The 19,430-nt window shown below is 42.8% G+C and overlaps 2 protein-coding genes across 2 annotated transcripts; one reads left to right on the forward strand and one right to left on the reverse strand.

Moving 5' to 3' along the window:
• The first annotated feature begins 1,504 nt into the window (after positions 1-1,504).
• Positions 1,505-4,516, forward strand: LOC123445231 (uncharacterized protein At3g27210-like). Its single transcript, XM_045122191.1, has 3 exons — positions 1,505-2,000; positions 3,002-3,082; positions 3,744-4,516. The coding sequence occupies exons 1-3, from the start codon at positions 1,820-1,822 to the stop codon at positions 4,178-4,180; spliced, it is 699 nt and encodes a 232-aa protein (XP_044978126.1). The 5' UTR covers positions 1,505-1,819; the 3' UTR covers positions 4,181-4,516.
• Positions 4,517-5,069: 553 nt separating this feature from the next.
• LOC123445232 (transcription and mRNA export factor ENY2) lies at positions 5,070-7,894 on the reverse strand. The gene is made up of 5 exons (XM_045122192.1): positions 7,762-7,894; positions 7,516-7,618; positions 7,114-7,208; positions 6,175-6,251; positions 5,070-5,587 (listed from the first exon to the last, which is right to left on the reverse strand). Coding segments are annotated over exons 1-5 (354 nt in total). The 5' UTR covers positions 7,764-7,894; the 3' UTR covers positions 5,070-5,510.
• Positions 7,895-19,430: the final 11,536 nt, after the last annotated feature.

A 19,430-nucleotide genomic window follows, 5' to 3' on the forward strand; every position in this document is an offset into this window, starting at 1 on the left:
TGGATGAGAGAGAAGAGAAGGGAGAAGTGAAGCGGGCTCTTCGTAAATGAAAGATGAGTCATATATCATAAAAATATTTTTTTATAGCTAACTATTGTACAAGCTATCTATAAAATAGGCTATAAGACTGCTTATAACCAGCAGTTGGCTATACTATTAAACATGCTGTAAAATGAAACGAGAGTTGGAATGGAGCCTCCATCCATCTACGTTGGAGTATGCTCCCTGCTGCTAGCTGAAGAAATCTGGTGGCCCCACCCATGCATCCCAAGAGCGATCCACGCATATCTCGCCATGCCTCGTGAAGAGAAGAGAAGAGAGAAGTGAAACGGGCTCTTCGTGAAGAGCTAGCATTAACACGTGCTTCTAGGTGTTTTGTGAGAATGAAAGATGAGTCATATATCATAAAAATATTATTTTTTTATAGCTAACTATTGTACAAGCTAGCTATAAAATAGGCTATAAGATTGCTTATAACCAGCAGTTGGCTATACTATTAGAGCAAGTACAATAGAGCTGAGCCAGCTGGCTATAAGGAATAAACTAATATTATTGTATTTAGTTAGAGGAAAGAGAAGAGGAGAGAGAAGGTAAGCGGACTCTTAGCTAAGAGCCAGCTCTAGCACGTGCTCCTAGTCATTTTGTGAGTATGAAAGGTGGACCATGTAATAAAAAGTAGTACACTTTTGCAATGAACTATTGTACATGTTGGCTATAAAACAGCCTATAGATGATATGTCAATGGCTTATAGCCAGCAGCTGGCTATACTATTGTATAGCTCTTAACCATGCTGTAAAATATGAAACGAGAGTTGGAATGGAGCCTCCATCCATCGACGTTGGAGTATGCGCTGAAGAAATCTGGTGGGCCCACCCATGCATCCCAAGAGCGATCCACGCATATCTCGCCATGCCTCAAAGCCATAGGTGGACATGGTAGCCAATTGCGTGCGCACACTCCAACGTGTTCCGTTCGAAAACGTCAAAGTCGGTCGCCCCCGTACGCCCTGCCTGCCTAGTAGGACAGAGAAAAGAGAGAGAGAGAGAGAGATAGGCTCGCTCGGCTGAGGCCGGAAAAAACGACGCATAATCCGAACCTCGCTTTCGCTCTAGCCACCCAACTGCTCCTAGTACCCCAACTTCTCTAAACATTTCCTCGTCACGAGAATGAAAAACGTCACCTTGAGACCTTCAAAAAAAAAAACACGTCACATTGTCCTTGCCTACGCAAAAGACGGTATTTAAAAATCCAAATGGCAAAAATTCCACGGCGGATTTTCTATTCTATAAGTATATAATAAACAAAACAACGTCTCGTCGTGTCAGTCCTCTCTGTCACAAAAGCAGGCGCGGCGATGTGCCTTCTCGTGAGCACAAAACATTTCTTTCTTTTTTTACCACTCGGGTCCATCTCAAAAATAAATAAAGATCTTGGGCCGCACGGTTTTTTTTTTCTTTTTCTATCCCTCCCAATACAGCAGAAAAAGTCTTTGATTTTCCCTCTCGCCAAAGCAGTGCAGGATTAACTGCGAGCGATCGTCCGGCACGCCGCTTCATCACCCTTCCCTCTCCCGCCGTCCACATCCCGAGACGCAAGCATGGCTGCCGCCGCTGCTCCGATGCCGCCGCACTATTTACAGTAAACAACAATACCCACTCCCCACTCCCTCCTTCCTCCTCCTCCCCCCTCGCCCCAAGAACTCGTGCTCCCTCCCCATCCTCCCATCCACTCGCCGCACGCACGGGGGGTGGTCTGTTGTCCCTCGAGTCTCTGCCGTCCTCGCCGTGGGTTCCAACAAGAGCGGGGGAGACGCCGGAGATGGGTTCTTGCGCGTCGGTCCACAAGGACGACGTGGGGCTGCCCAAGAAGCAGCTGCTCGCCTCCTCGCCGCCGCCGTCCAAGGACACCAAGGCCGTCGACGGCGCCCCGCTAGGCGACGTGCTCGTCGACCTCAAGCGCAAGATCGAGGGCTTCGGCCCCAGCAGGACCCCCGACTCCGGTAAATACGCCGCTTCTTCTTCCTCTTCACGCCCGTTCCGATTCTTGCTTGCTTCGTCAGTTATCAGTCGCGGGTTTATAGATACTAGATTAATCTTTATCTTCCACGGCCAGAGGAGCAGATTGGTGGTCGGTTCTTTATCTTTATGTGGAAAGACTGCTTTTTTCGGGAAGTACTTTTCTTCATTAATTTATTTTTCGCATCTGCTCTGCATTCATGGTCAAGGATATTGGCGTTCCGGTTTTGCTAATCCCTTCTACTAGTATAAACAATCTGTTTGATTGTTTCGGAATTTCAGTAGGTAGCAGTGATGATCTATTCGTCTCAACAGAAAGCAACTTTTTTCAGCGCAGACTGGTTCTGAATTCATCTGCACACGCACAAGAAATTGTTCAGGATTCAACGGTTGCCCAAAACTTCTTGTGGGAAATTCTTGTCATAATTTATCGCTGTTCTTGAAAAATTCAGACGCTTGCCCAAATCAGTTCTTGTCATAATTTATCCAGTTCTTGAAAAATTCAGGCACTTGTCATAGTTTATGCAGTTCTTGAAAAATTCAGGTGCTCGCCGAAACCAATTCTTGTCATAATTTATCCAGTTCTTGAAAAATTCAGGCGCTTGTCCAAATCAGGATGCTCTATCGCTGAAACCATGGAAAGGCTATTTGGTTCCTTTGTTATTCTTGTAGCCAGTTTCTCAGGGGACACAATTTCGTCCTCAGGTGCTGATTACGCCTTAGAATTGCCAGTTTAAAGTTTCAGTCTTGCATGTATCTCCCTGTTGCCTCAAATCAGGAAGTTGCTTCCTAGTTGGCTCTAATATTGCTTTATCTTAAATCAAGTGCCAGCCTTAAGTTCTGAATCATCATCTAATAAGTGTGCAAGTTAGTGGTTTTGTGACAAGGTTTATATCAAATTTTAATGCGGTCCAATCATATTTCTGCCTAACTGAATCCGATAATTGTTTTAAGAAGAGCAGAGCTAACTGAACCCAATTTGCAGGTAGCAAGGATGAAATGTTCTTCGAGTCCCAACCGTGGTTAGATTCTGACTGTGAGGATGACTTCTACAGTATAAATGGAGGTAATCACAGAAGTAGACACATTTATCTTCTGTCTTGGAGGGTTCCATTCTAGTGCTAGAGTATTATACTGTATATTCTTGTGTGCAATTATGTTGCCTCACCATACCGATGTTTCTCTTGTGCCAGTGGTTCGGTTCATGCTGTTCCTTTCTTAGGCTGTTCTATTTTTATATTATCTGTAGCATACTAGCATGTGGCTTGTTTCCTCCGCCTGTTTAGTTAGGCCAAATTGCATGTTCTCTGATTGAAACGATGATGAACTGCTGATGCAACTTCTATTTGTCGCACTAGAATCCGAGGGGCTTATTTTAGGCACTGATTGCTTCTTGAGGCAAAAGGTTGATGACCTCTGATTTTGATTTAGTCTTTTGGCACTATCATGCTTCTTGGCATCTAAACTGTTATGAGGTGCATTGGACCCCCCGCCTTCAGCTGCAGTTAGCTATCCCATCCCATGTGGGATGTGGCCCTCCATTTTATATAAGTAATTAGCTAATGCCAAATCTTGAGAATAAAAGACAATCATGCCTGCCTTTTGTGACACCCTCAGGAGTTTAATAGTGGATAACTAGATCTTCAACTACCAGATCATGTGATACCTTCAAGTCTCCAACCCCTGCAACACGCTTAACCATATGATATCCTCTTCATGCTATGCAGATTTCACTCCGTCCCGTGGCAGCACTCCGGTCCATCAACCCAGGGCGCAGACCGTGATGAGCAACGTCTTTCTACCTGACAATGCCGCGCACAGCCCCAATTCATCAGAGGCTTCACCAACCGGCCGAAGAAAACTAGCCGACCTCCTGCAGGAGGCGACGCGGAACGACACGGGAGAGGCCGCCGCCGCCGCCGCCGCTGCAGAGCCAGACAGCAGCAAGAGCGGACAGCAGGCCGTCGCCCCAGCAGCTGGGAAGTCTGTGTCGGAGCCCAGCTCGGGCTGCAGCACGGAGCCGACGCCGGTGAGAGAAGCCAGGATCCGGAAAGAGAGGGCCTGGTACTCCGGCCGCTGCTGCCTGCCAACCTTCGTCCACAGCCTGGCCGCCCTAGACGACGAGGGGCGGCAGAAGACGGGCCCCGGGCCCTGCGCCGTCTGACTGACGGTCGACGACGATTCCCGCTCCGAGCTGTATCTACGAGTATGATATACTACGACTACCTGATCCAGCCCCTGAATCGAGCTACTGTAAAGATGGCGAGAGTGCTGAGAGTGCTATATATATAAATATGCTTGTAATAATCAAGCGAATAGTCCACTCCAGGGAGTTCATCTGGAACCCTACCTAGCTCGGGAAAATGCTTCGGCCTGTGCATAACTTTAATCCTGTTGCCTGCCTCTGATCTGAGTCTCCGATTGATCTCTCTCCATGGACATGTTTTCCAGTTGCCAGCAATTGGCCACAAAAGAAACTGGCATGATGCCTCTGTGTGTATATCTACCTACCATGCCATGTTCTACAGGGGTTCCCTGTGTGTGAACTGTGATTGATGGGGTTTTGTGGCAACTTGATGATGGATTTCGCCTCTGTCCAGGGTGCCAATTGTCCGGTGGCCTTTTGCCTTTTCAATTGGCGATTCCGCGTGGATCACGGCGGAATCTGTGGTTTGCAGCGGCGCCACGGATGAGGCCGGATTCGTGGTGCTTTTTGGTCGAACTTTGTGACAAGGACGCGTTAACTGCCCCATGATGTGCGTGGAATAGTACGGTGGCCTTGTATGCAAAAGACTGACCAGGGAGAGAGAGAGAGAGAGCAACACAAACCTAAATTAAGGGCCAACCAGCACAGCAAACAAATATCCAGCAAAGAAATATCTACTTTCTGAACCCATCTTTCAGAGGTTCCAGTGAGCCTCAGAAAAGTCGTCGACGACAAATAAGATCTTATTGCGATATCAACAGCCAAAAAAAATATCTTCTTTTACCGGACCCATCTTTCAGAGGCTCTAATGGACCGGACAAGCTTATCGTCGGCAAAACAAGATTGATTTTCGCAGCACACACATGTAACGATCAATAAAGGAGCACACGGAAAATACGAGTATCAGATAAGGCCTTCACAATACAATGACAAAGTGGCGTCTGTTCTTGTTGGTCCCTAATGAAGATCACTCAATCAGGTTTGACATGAGACGCACGAGTACTACCAGACGCATTGATTCTGAGTTCTCTAATTAAGATTACCAGGTGGCATTCGAAGCGACAGCGCAATGCAGCGTTGCAAAGCGGGAGGTTGGCACTACGGATACAGTGTGGTAATGGTACAGTCGGAGGACAGGACCAACCACATGCCTGACCAGGAACCACGACCACATCACCAGATCCATTTTATGTCGATATTTGCAGCTTCCTTCCCTGAAGCGTTACACGTTCTAAGATCGATGCCTCCAGCTTCCTACACGCGCCTTCCGATCGGTATGATACATGGGCTACCAAAGCGAGGAAGACATGAGAAATGATCGGATGCGCTGCAGCAGCTCTGCCTTCACCGCGTCGGGCACCGAGGCTGTTTCAGAAACAGGAGAAAATGATGATCGTGCAACAAGAACCAACCCAAATGAAAGAAACACTTGCTTAGCATCATTGTTATCGACAAGAAATGCACAAATCTATGGAAAACATAGGAGGCAAGAAGCAAGTGCAAAATAAGAACATTCTCCAATTTTTGTCCCAGATCCTTTGTTACAGTAAGGAAGCAATTGACTTTGGAGATTAGGCACCACTATTTCCCTTGCTTGAGACTTATGGAAAGATGGACATATGCAGCCCATGGTTATATTATTTTATAACAATCCTTCCAACTCGTACGCACTGGAAATGGGCCAGTTTTTTTGGTGGCTTTTTTGGGCTTCTAGAATAAGCTGCACCCTATCCAGCTTATTCTAGAAGCCCAACCAAAAATATTTTTTTAGAAGCCTACTAGTCAGGTCTTAATTAGTAGACTTCGAAAAAAAAAATGGTTGGGCTTCTAGAATAAGCTGGGTAGGGGTTAGCTTATTCCAGCTTATTCTAGAAGCCAGCAAAAGAACCGGGCCTAGTAACATACCTCTTGCAACCAGAAATAAATTAACTGGACAAATGAAAATCACTGACCTCTTCCTTTTGGAGTAATAACATGAATAAGATCATCTAATGTTACATTATTTCTTCCCTTTTTCCTTGCATAGGCCCTAGAAAGAAAAATAAGATTGGTCAACAATGACAACAGGGAATGATGGCTTTTAGATTCTCAAGGGAAAACCATGGCATCTTGAGTCCAGACAAATGGAGTGTGCAACACAACACAAATTTCAGAATGCTCAAATATGACAGCTAGAGGCAGCAGGAAGGTTAGTGATAAACTGCAAGTTGGTTGCCAAGGCTCAAGAGATTTCAGTGATATAAAATTAGTCTGGAGATGATTTGCATAAAGGTAGAACCAGACTATAAGAACTGCATAGCCACGTATGTGGAAACATAACAGTTAAAGTGGTCATGTGCAACAAAGTTAAGAACACTATGATACTTGACGGGTGTGCAGAAAGTATGTCTTAAAGCACACATGCTGCTTATGTTACTTGTAGCTCTGTAATTTTTGTATTAAAACAAAACAATTAACTCATTGCAAATGTTATAGAGACTGGTACTGGTATAAACTATAGCGAACACCTACCAAAGAATCCATTTGCTCATTGATCAGAAAATGGTATGCCTGCAGTAAGTTTGCTTTACGAGAAATCAAGAGAACCATATGCTATTTTTCTTTGGTCATAACAAACCAAATAAAGAGGATAAAAACTATGCACTGTGTTGAGTTTAAAGAACATACTTCAGGATAATAAAAACTAACGAAATCATTATTTCTTGAAGCGGAGCAGGTTTCTAATAGGGACAACTCAAATCCTATAGCAATGTTAACTGATTGCTATGCGACACGATCACAGGAAACTACATGTCTACATATATAAAGCCATTATTCGCACTTGTTAGCCATAGACCATAGTAGTAAACACATGTTAGGCATTATATTGGATTCTGATGGAGGAGCCAAACCTGCAGAGAGCCTTCATGTCATCCCTCCAGCCACACTCGACGAGCCGCTCCCGGAGAAGCTCCATCAGCCGCTCCTTCTCGCCGCTCTCCACCAACTTGAGAAACCAAAAAGCCAAATCATCGTTACCACACCCAATGACAGCATAACGAAAAAGAAAACACAACCCTAAGATCATCCACTGCTCCTTCTCATACTAGACCCTGCCTTATCCCCTCCTCCCACCAAACCCTAGCCAAAATCGAATCCAGATTACCCATCCGCAAGACATCGGCAGCTGCCGGCAAACCCAACACACGATCATAGCACGCCGGTAATCCCAATCCCAAGAGATAAAAGAGGAAGGACAGCCGGCCCGCGACCGCAGATTTGCTGCGCCGCGGGGGCAAGCGAGCAGGCAGCACCTTGAGGTTGATGATGTCTCCGAGAGAAGCCTCCTTCCCTACCTCCTCCTCCTCCTCCTCCTCTTCCTGGTCCGGCGTCGGCGGCCGGTTAATCGACGACCTCCTGCCAACAACAAACAAAAAGATTGCAATTTTTTTGAGAAACAGTGGCACCGCCGGCCTGACTGATTACATGGCTACGATAGCATGAGGGTTAACCGCGGGACGCGCGGAAGAACAGGAGAGAGGATCGATTGGCTCGCTTACATGCTTGGATTGGAGAGCGCCTCTGGCTTCTTCCTGCTTCGTCGTCTCGCGGGTTCCTGAATCCTGTCTCCTCCTCCTCTCCTCTGCCTCGCACGTCGTCTGACCGGCTTGGCTATGTGTTTTTTCTTTGCTCTGTTCCTATCGGAGCCGACTGCCGGGGTAGAGTTGCTGGGCCGCTTCTTGCCATACAGAGTCGAGGGCTCCCACGTGCCGCTCTCTGCGGCAGGGAGTCGCGGGCACGCACAGGGGTTCGCCCCGACTGGGCCGGCCCATCTTTAATTTTTTTGTTTTTTTTTCTGTTTCCTTTTTTTCCTTTTCTGCTTATTTCCATTTTTTTGTTTTTTGAAAATCAAAACGAACAAACGTTGAATTTATCAACCATTTTTTGAAAACATGGACGTTTTCTAAAAGCAAACTTAAAAATATGAACAGTTTTTTAAAGCACGCACATTTTTTAAATCTTAAGAACAATTTTTAAAATGAAGAATAATTTTAAAAAATCATGACAAAATTTGGGACCGGGAACAAATTTTTCAAGCATGAATATTTTTTGAATCTTAAGAACTAAGTTTTGAAACGCGGAACAATCTTGAAAACCCCAAAACAATTCGGAAGCGTGAACAATTTTATTAAAGCACAGATATTTTTTGAATCTTGAGAACAAATTTTAAAACAAGGAATAATTTTTAAAATATTGAACAATTTTGGGACCAGGAACAAAATTTTAAAACACGAATATTTTTTGAATATTAAGAACAAAATTTGGAAAAAGAGATCAATTTTGAAAACCCCGAACAAATTTGGAAGCGTGAACAATTTTATTAAAGAATGAACATTTTTTGAATCTTGAGAAAAAAATTGAAATTGAGAACAATTTTGAAAAATCCTGAACAAATTTATTGAGAACAAATTTTGAAAAGCAAGACATTTTTTTAAATACATTTTAAAAAATCCAAACGTTTTTTGAAAAACTAGAACATTTTTTTTTTAAATCCACAACATTATTATAAAAAGCAAAAATACATTTTTCGAATTTGAATAACAATTTTTGAAGATCCTGAACATTTTTTGAAAATCAAGAATATTCTTTACAAAAAAGCAAAAAAGATTTTCCAAATGTGAAGAACATTTTTTGAAAACCCAGAACATATTTCTAAAAATCAAAAACATTTTTCGAATTTGAAGAACAGTTTTTGAAAATCCGGAATATTTTTTGAAATCCAGAACATTTTTTGAAACATAAACAGAAAAGAAAAAGAAACAGAAAAGAAAAAGAAAACTAAAAAAAGAAAAGGCGGTTCAGCAAAACCTAAAAAAATGGCTGGGAAAGTCTAGAAGGTTTCCAAAACCGGGATTTGTGGAACACACTAAACAGGCTGGCCCACTGCATCTATCGCTCATGCGATCCTGTGCGAAGCATCGACAATTGGACGCATTGAGCGGCATATAGGATTTTTCGTCCTTTTGTCTAGGCTTTTCTCTGGGAGCATAAGGGGGGAATTATTTTTTTTCTTTGAAATTGGCATATTTGGTCAAATAACCTCTCTTTGCGAGAAAAACTTACAATCTATATTCATAAAACATCAAGGCTGGAAATTACATCTATGTCCGTAGACCACCTAGTGATGACTATACGCACAAGAGCTCAAGGTGTGCGACGTCATCGCCCCTACCGCGAGATCCGACAGAGACATACCCATACATGCCCTCCAACGACGCTAGGCGGACCGCAGGGACGGGACCTAGGCGAGTAGAACCTTATTCCGTCTTTAAGGAGTCGTTGCCGCCTCATCTTCCTGACCAGGACATAAACCCTAAACAATATAAAAACACCTAAAATGGAGCATGAGCCCTCCGTCGGCAAGGTCCTGGATTCACCACACTCCCATGTCCCTAAGGCTACATGAGATGAGGTAAATCAACGGTGGCACCGACATGAGGCGGAGAAACCCTAGGACGAGAAATGTTTTGTGTATATGGTCAAATAAACTCTCTTTTTTAAACATGAAAACTTTATTTCTTAGATAATCATAGGGTTATTTAGAAGGGCATGGGAAATAAAATCGGGGACATAGAGTCCCAAAAACTAAAAGATCTACCGCTAAACGAGTTCCTCGCAAGATCATTTGCAACTTGATTTGCTTCGTGCACGCTGCGGGTACATGAAACATCTACAAAGTGCAGTGCTAGCTCTTTGCATTCAAGAATAGTGGATATGTGTAGGCCCACATAATCATCAACATTTTGCACCGCCTCCGCAAGAAACGTGCAATCTGTTTGTATAATGACTTCGTTGCACCCAATTCTCCCTTACTAGATATAAACAATTTCGTGTCGGGGTAATATCTACCGAGTCGACACAACCAGAGTGTGGAAGGAACCAAGATGTTGTAGCAATGAAGTTTCCCCTTCAATTGCGGGCAACAACACTCGTTGCTCGTGAGAGTGTATCATATTGAAAAGTTGCATCAATGTTAATTTTGATAACATCACCACAATGTTTCTTCCACACCTGATCTTCCTTTCTTCTCGGCAGCTTTGCCAGATAAACCATGATGCAACCAAAGATAATTCAGCAGTTTGCAAGCCCTCGTGTACTGAGACGATCCTGGCTAGAATTTCCAATGTCACACGCCTAGAGTGATCTTGTCGTACTGCATTTATTATGATTTCATGTAGACCAAGTTCATTCCAAACTTTGATCGCCCTACTATAGGCAAAAAGGACATGTTGAATATCCCTAATTCCAATCTGATAGACCGGGCATTGCGGTATTAAAGGTAGATGCCTATCTGCAAGGATTCTCAAGCAAATAACCTCTTGATCTTAATAACTTTCTAAAAACAATCGTACCTAGAAAGTCGATCTCATCTAAAGTACTAGAAGTATAAATGGTTTGGGTTGAACTTTGAACTACATATAAAACAACAACATCAACTACCTTCTAGTTTTTTTGTATAGTTTAGGCGTGGCACTTATAAAAGGTTGTTTTTGCTGTATGGAATGAATATGCTATTAATAGAGGAGGGAAGAAAAATACCATTATACTTGTTTTACACTCTCTTATTTTTTATTTACTTTGCATATTAGCATTGTCAAGGGTCAAAGTTTCTAAATTTTGACCAAGTTTATATGAAAAAAATATTCACAATACCAAATCAATACCATTAGAATCAGCATTCAATATATTTTCATACCATATGTGAGAATTAACTGCATACAAAGGCATTTTGATCGCATTAAAAAATATTACAAATCAATAAAAACTTTAACATGGCAAGCTATGCATAGAGCCAAAAAACATTATTATCTCATATTTCTTAATGCGCCTAATAAATTCTCGTAGCAACGAAAATTATGTGTGCAACTTCATTGTCGATGAAGCTGGGTATGGTGCATCGGATATTACTTCCTTAGCTGGAAACCATCGTGAATGAGAATAACAAGTCATTATCTTGGGAGTTTTCGCTTAGTAGAATGTAAAATCATGAAACAATGAAATATTGACCTTGCAAATTGGTTGGTTTAGTTCTTCCCCGTACCATGAGTGCATAAAACTAAATGAAAAGAATTAAGATTTTTGGCAATGTGTTGATACACAATTATTTATTTCTTTAGCATATCTAACAATATGAAGACACCATTTTAAGATTCTCTAGCAATGTGCTAATACACAATCTATGGACCTACATATGTATGATGTCTCTTATAAGAACAATTAATAAACAAAGTTAGATAAGGTTCCTTCGATTCAAAAGAGTTTCATTCGAGTTTTCGAGGATATGCATCTTAAGGATTTTTTTTCCTATGGAGATGGTTTGATATGTTTACGAAGGATTCTTTGTACTCTATTTTGGGATGTCTCTCAAAAGAATAATATATGAATTACTACGTAGTTAGATATATACAGGGATCCTTTGGTTCTAAAGAGCTCCATAGATGGATATCAAGCCCGAGGATGTTTCCCCAAAGCATTCTTTGTACTCTATATTGGAGAAAGATTTCCATCTGAGCAATCCTCGAGTGACGTTTTCATCTGTTAAAAACTGTTATATATGCCTAAAAAGAGGGGGAAAGAGAACTAAAGAGAGAGTATCCTGCTCGAAAAAAGAGAGACTATCGAGTTTTTTTTATTAACATGACAATAGATAAAACACAATTATATGATACCTAGGTTTTTCTTAATCTCGTATTCTGATAATCAGATAATCTAAGAGTCCTGAAGCTTTAGGGACTTAAATTAAAAACATATGACAACATTCAGTCTCATCATGTGTACCACACAACTCTTAGCCTTCTAAACCTACACAAAGACACGACATAAAATGAAGGGAATTGAAGGATATAATATGTTTTTTCCTTATAAAAGCATCATCAAAATCATCCTACGGTTTTCCTAAAAGAGCAAAAAAAAGATAGGTGTAGAAGCTACAAGAAAATGCACACATGCAGGAATAGCCAGCACATGCAACTTTGTTTTTTCAAAACCACTATAAGGTACAATGGAATGAAACAACTTCCTCAGCAAAACAAAGATAAACAGGGAAGTGGAAGGATTGAAAATAAGACATAATAGTATTCGAATAATCTCAAATTTTGCCTAACCAAGTGAAAACTAAATTTTCTTACACTCCAAAAGCCATATTGGGTTATACACAATAGAATACAACTTCTCCATATTATCCAAAAAAATAGTACAAAGAAGGGATTTAGAGGGAGAGAGATGTCATGGTCGCTACCTTCTAGGTACAAATAGATGGAGCGGACCCGTTTCATAGGAGATAGAGTCGGAGGAGGGCGGAGCTGGCAACAGGGAAGAAGACGACAACAGGGAGGAGACTGATGTTGCCACGTGTCGGGGGCTCACGCGCGGCCTCATTCGTCGGCTTGCAACCCGCACGTGTCCACCTTCCAGACGGCGGCGGAATCTCATATCTACCTCCCGCCAGCGACCACTGATCCCGTGCACCCTCACCTACTCTCGGGTGCACAGTGGATTTGTCGACAACAATGAAAGAAATTTCAGTTGGATAAACAGCGGTGGAGGCATGTGAGCGGCAACATGATTGGGAGCTACTGGCGGCACGGGCCACATTGTAGCGCGCGTGGAAGCGTCGGGCAGGACGGTGCGCGGTATGGTCGGCGACTCACGTTGTGGCTGCGGGCGGAATGCAACGTGGCCATCTAGGCGAGTGGATCCAGCCTCTACGCGGGACATGGGTTTTTACGGGAAGGGGAGTGCCATGCGCGAGGAGGCAACACTCTCGAAAGATGGCGTAATTGTTGGAATTGTGAGCGATTTATCATGTGATTTTACTAGCAGAAATAGTAGATAAATCATGACTACCATAGTAATTATAAGACAATTCATGTGATCATACAAAGAGTATGCAAGTAGCATCTCAATTGGTGAGCATGAACGAGACATATCTAGAAAAGAAACTAGAACAAGAAGTTGCGGGAGTAACTAAGTTGCAGCAGCAACATCAGTGGGATTGGCGTTGACGTCGCCACCGGCCATGTTATCGAAGAGGTTGTCGATGTCGGGGAAGAATTCGTCGTCCAGGAAGTGGCCATCGACATCCATGGTGTCCGTGATGAAGAATCCAGTAGTCGCGCAGAGTGCTCCCCAAAAACCTTATCACCCTTCTCACATACAGGACTCAAAGCGACGGAGTTTTGGAGGCCTACTGTCCCGACCTATTATGCATGTCGCAACCCGGGATGGGGAAGAACCTAGCAGCAGCTCAAAGTTAGGAACTTGACGGCGATAGGAAGATGATGATCTGATGTGTCTCTCTAGAGAGGAGCGACCTCTCTTTTCTAGGCACAGGAGAAGGAGACGAACAAACATCGACGGGACGCGAAGCAAAAGAGGGAGATGAAACGAACAAGCAGCCACTGAAGGAGGAGAAGGAGCGCGCGTGTATGTCTCTTTTGTTTTCATGCTCATACATGTGTGGAAACATCCCCCCTTATAAGGAGGTCCAACTCCTACCAAACTAGCAATGTGGGACTAAACTTTAGTTCCACGTCTTGTCTTGCACGAATGGGCTAAGTAGGTCTCTAGGATTTATTAGGAATTCTGAAAATGGCCATTGGGCTAGCCCAAAACGGTTAAATTCCAGCAATCCCCCACCAGATCCGAGAGGCACATAAAATTTGCCTTTGGTTCCAAAACACTATTTATATACCACTACTACAGTGGAGACTGTTAATTTGAACTTCCACCTAGAACTCTATGCTACACTAGCAAGCAACTAGAACAGTGGATTGTGCCTTGAACTGCAAGTTTTCTGCGAATCTAGCTTCACACAGAGCCTTGACCGATACTAGGCTACCGTGGGACTTACCCGCAAGTAGAGCTTATGTGTCATACTCTGAGGCCTTTCATGAGTTTACTATAGAGCACCCTCCTCATAGATTGCGACGTTAACAATCAGACTCATATAGGTGTGTTGTTCAAAAGATCTTCTGGAGGACAACATCTCTACTTCAATAAGCCACTTAGAACACATTAAGATATATATCAACGTGCCATGCAGATTAGGAAAGTATTGCATCTTTATGTAGTGGTATTGTCAATGGTAATGATACTTTCCTTTCAGTTGACCAACAACTTGTCTTCCACATCTAATTCACAGGATCTCCGATCACATATAATAGGTTACCACTGTGAACAACTCATATTGTGGGTCTCATACCCATCTCCTTTGATGCATTATCTATCACATTATGTTATAGACCCTTAGTAAAAGGATCCGTCAGATTTTTAGATGTTTGGATATAATCCAATGCAATAACTCCAAGTTTCTCATTTTCCTGACTGATTTTAACCTTCTCTGAACATGTCTTGATGACTTCATGTTATCCTTTGAACTACTCACTTTGGCGATCACAATTTGATTGTCGCAGTTCATAAGAACACACGGTACAGGTTTCCAGCAACCGGTAAGCCATTCAAGAGCCGATGAAGCCAATCTACTTCGACCGTACTTATATCTAGTGTTGTGAATTCTGCTTCCATTGTTGACCTCGTTAAGATGGTTTGCTTGCAAGACTTCCAAGAAACGGTTCCACCACCACAAGTGAATACATATCCGCTCGTGGCCTTTACCTCATCAGCATCAGAGATCCATTTTGAGTCACTATACCCTTCAAGTACCTTTGGGTACCTAGTGCAGTGAATTCCATAACTCGTAGTGACCTTCAAATAGCGCATAACTCTTTCTAGAGCTTTCCAATGATCATCTCCTGGTTTTGAGACAAACCGACTCAGCTTACTAACAGCAAAAGAGATGCCAGATCTCGTAGCGCTCACTAAATACATAGGCGGGCCAATTATCTAAGAGCGTTTCAATTGATCTCTAGCAATTCTTCGATTCTTTTGAAGCCACATGCTAGCATCATAAGGTGTTGGAGAGGGCTTGCGGTCACTGTAACCAAAGCGACTCCAGATCTTTTCCACATAGTGATATTCGAAGCAATGTAATACCACCATCATCACTTCTCAGTAGCTTGATATTCATAATAACATCAGCTACTCCTAAATCTTTCATCTCGAAACAACGTGATAGGAAATCCTTGACCTCCTTAGTAACATTCATATTTGTTCCGAAAATCAATATGCCATCAACATATAAGCAGAGGATAACTCCCTCGCCCCCACCATGGCGATAGACACACATTTGTCAGCTTCATTTACAACAAAGCTTGTAACTATTAAAGTTCTTTCAAACTTCTCATGCCACTTCTTAGGTGCTTGCTTAAGTCCATACAAATACATCAACAATTTGCACACTTTCCCTTCATGACCGTCCACTGTAAACCAATCTGGTTGTTCCATATAAATTTCCTCGTCCAACTCTCCATTTAGGAAAGCAGTCTTAACAACCATTCGATGAACGAGAAGACCATGTGAGGCAGGGAGTGAAAGTAGTACGCGAATAGTGGCCGGTCGAGCCAGATGTGAGTAAGTATCAAAGAAGTCTTCACCTTCCTTTTGGGTATAACCCTTGGCCACGAGACGTACCTTGTACTTCTCAATTGTACCATCATGCCCAAGCTTCTTCTTGAATACCCATTTGCACCCAATAGGTTTGCACCCATAAGGACGATCAATTACCTCCCAAGTTCCATTTGCCAGGATGAATCCATCTCACTACGAACCATTTATTTCCAGTAGTCAGCATCTTCACATGCATAAGCCTCTGAAATAGAACTAGGAGTGTTATCTATGAGATATACAAGAAAATCATCACCAAAGGACTTTGCAGTCCTTTGTCTCTTACTCCTTTTAGGAGTCTCATTGTTGTTCTCCACGGGATCTTCAAGATGTTGCGTTGCAATGGTATGTTCAAAAATTGCAACTACATCTTGACTCGATGAACTAGGCATCTCCTCATTTGAAGAGCTACTCATATCCTTCATGGGAAAGATATCTTCGAAGAAAGTCGAATCATTCGACTTCATAATTGTAACGACATGCATGTCATATACCTCAGATTTTACAATCAAGAATCTATAACCAATGCTATGAAAAGCATAACCGAAGAAAACAATATCCACAGTTTTTGTTCCAAGCTTTCGCTTCTCTGGAATTGGTATATTGACTTTTGCCAAGCAGCCCCAAGTTCATAGGTAAGAGAGTTTTAACCTTTTGTTCTCCCATTCCTCGAATGGATTTATCTCTTTGTTCTTTGTGGGAACTCGGATTAGTACATGACATGCAGTCAATATCGCCTCCCCCACCATGCCTTAGAGAGACCCGATATGTCTAACATGGCATTAACCAAATCAGTTAGAGTATATTTCTTTCATTTGGCTACCCCATTTGACTGAGGTGAATAGGGAGGCGTCCTCTCATGGATTATACCATGTTCTGCACAAAAAGAATCGAATTCATTGGAAAAATACTCTCCACCACGATCGGACCTAAGCCTCTTGATTTTTCGATCAGGTTGGTTTTCCACTTCAGCTTTATAGATCTTGAAGAGATTCAATGCATCATCTTTCGATTATAAAATATACACACGACAGTGTCTAGTGAAGTCATCGATTAACATCATAAAATATGTCTTTCCACCTTTTGACAAAACACCATTCATTTCACAAAGATCTGAATGCATGAGTTCTAGTGGCACAAGATCTCTTGTTTCCACGGTTGAATGAGACTTAGAGGTTGCTTAGCTTGCACACAAATTTGACACTTATACCCTTGACAACAATGAAGTTGGGGATTAAGTTCAATTTGGCTAGCTGTGTCATCCAACCAAAATTAACATGACAGAGACATGAATGCCACACATTTGATTCACTATTATTGCAAACATGATTAACAACTTTATTACAAACATCTCACAAGGATAGTCTGAACAAGCCTCCCGATTCATAACCTTTACCAAAAAAGTTCCATACTTGGATATTACAAACTTATTGGACTCAAAGGCAAGCTTGTATCCATCTACACATAGAATATATCCGCTAACAAGATTTTATTCACGGAGGGGACATAATGCACGTTCTTCACCCGCACGATCTTTCCCGAAGTAAAGTTCATATAAACCATGCCAACACCACGAACAGAAGCACTTGAACCGTTGCCCATCAGGACGGAGGCAGTCCCTGCGGCCTGATATGAAGAAAACATGAAAATGTCACCGCATACATGCACATTAGCACCCGTATCAATCAATCAATCAGGGGAACGACATACTGAGAGAATAGTGGTAAGTATACCATACCCAACATCCTACATCTCAGCGTCACCAATGACAACATTGGTGATCTTGTCACCTTTCCCATGTTGATGCTTGTCATAACGGTTAGGGCAACTAAGTGCCAAATGATCAGGATCTCCGAAGACATGACAAACTCCTTTCTTCTTGTCAGTCTTCTTCTTGAAGTTGGTGTACTGCGAAGCCTAGTTCTTCCCATCAAACTTTCCCTTACCATCAAACTTGCCCTTGTTTTTAAACTTGTGGGGATGGATTTTTTCTTCTATACCAGATTGGCACTAGAACCCCCCCCCCCCTCCATACCCCGAGCACGCATGTCTTTTGCTCTTGCCTTTTCTTCCACATCAAGAGTACCAATGAGATCCGGAACGGAAAACTCTTGTCTCTTATGCTTCAGAGAGGTAGCAAAGTTCCTCCACGAGGGAGGAAGCTTAGTGATAATACCTCCGGCAACAAATTTCTCCGGTAACATACAATTGAAATGCTCAAGTTCCCGAGCAAACGACCGTATCTCGTGAGCTTTCTCAATCACGGAGCACTCATCAGTCATCCTATAATCATAGAATTGTTCCATGATATACAACTTAGTGCCAGCGTCCGAGACTCCAAACTTGGCCTCGAGTGCGCTCCACAAATCTTTTCCATTGTCAATCGACGCATAAACATCAACTATGTTCTCACCAAGAACACTCAAGAGAGAAGCCTTAAACAAGGTATCAGTTTTCTAAAAAGCGAGTTCCTGTTGAGGATCAAGAATTCCTTCAGGTTTACCAAGAGTGGTGTCGTAGCAACTCATGGTTAGAAACCACGGAACAGCCCTCACACGCCACCTCTTATAGTGCACACCCTCAAACATAGGAGGCCTCATGAAAGCAGCAAAACCACTCGGGGGTAAATTGCCTATAATAAAGTTTTTGGATTGTTGGAAATATGAGCGATTTACCATGTGAGTTTACTAGCAAAAATAGTAGATAAATCACGACTACCATAGCAATTATATGTCAAGTCATGCGATCATACAGAGAGTATGCAAGTAGCATCTGAATTTGTGAGCAGGAACGGAACATATATAGAAAATAAACTAGAACAAGAAGTTGTGACAAGAACTCAAATAAGAAGAACACGAACACAACACGAACACGTACTGAGTTGCAGTAGCAGCATCAGTGGGACTGGCATTGATGTCGTCACCGACCATGTTGTCGAAGAGGTTGTTGACGTCGGAGAAGAAGTCCTCGTCCGAAAAGTGGTCGCCGACATCCGTGGTGTCCATGATGAAGAATCCAGTAGTCGCGGAGAGCGCTCTTCAAAAACCTTATCACCCTTCTCACGTACTGGACTCAAAAGCGGTGGGGTTTTGGAGGCCTACTGTCCCGACTTGCGGTGCACGCTGCAAACCGGGATGGGGAAGAACCTAGCAGCAACTCAAAGTTTGAAACTTGATGGCGATAGGAAGATGATGATATGATGTGTCTCTCTCGAAAGGAGCGACCTCTCTTTTATAGGCACAGGAGAAGGTGGCGAACATGCAGCGATGTGAGACGAAGCAAAAGAGAGAGACGAAACAAACAGGCGGCCGTTGAAGCGGTGCAATGTTCGTATTCAATCTCCACTATAACAAAACATTTCAGCTCCCGAGCGACCTTTCGTATACCAGTCGTGCGTGGCAAAAATTTAGTCATTGGCTCGACTCATTCCCGCAAACCATTGCGCGGCGGGCGGCGGAGGAGGAGCGCGCGTGTATGTCTCTTTTGTTCTCATGCTCATACATGTGTGAAAACATCCTTCCTTATAAGGATGTCCAACTTCTACCAAACTAGCAATGTGGGACTAAACTTTAGTTTCACCTCTTGCCTTGCACGAATGAGCTAAGTGAGCCTTTAAAACTTATTAGGAATTCTGAAAATGATCATTGGGCTGGCTCAAAACGGT

The sequence above is a fragment of the Hordeum vulgare genome, chromosome 3H (genome assembly GCF_904849725.1).
Source record: "Hordeum vulgare subsp. vulgare chromosome 3H, MorexV3_pseudomolecules_assembly, whole genome shotgun sequence".
In the NCBI taxonomy this organism is placed as follows: domain Eukaryota; kingdom Viridiplantae; phylum Streptophyta; class Magnoliopsida; order Poales; family Poaceae; genus Hordeum; species Hordeum vulgare.

Coding starts and splice junctions, on each gene's coding strand:
- LOC123445232 (XM_045122192.1), bottom strand. Junction 6,252..7,113: donor GACATGAAGGCTCTCTGCAG/GTTTGGCTCCTC, acceptor TTTTCTTTCTAG/GGCCTATGCAAGGAAAAAGG. Junction 5,588..6,174: donor TATTACTCCAAAAGGAAGAG/GTCAGTGATTTT, acceptor TTTCTGAAACAG/CCTCGGTGCCCGACGCGGTG.
- LOC123445231 (XM_045122191.1), top strand. CDS start 1,820: ATGGGTTCTTGCGCGTCGGTCCACAAGGACGACGTGGGGCTGCCCAAG. Junction 2,001..3,001: donor CAGCAGGACCCCCGACTCCG/GTAAATACGCCG, acceptor CCCAATTTGCAG/GTAGCAAGGATGAAATGTTC. Junction 3,083..3,743: donor CTTCTACAGTATAAATGGAG/GTAATCACAGAA, acceptor CATGCTATGCAG/ATTTCACTCCGTCCCGTGGC.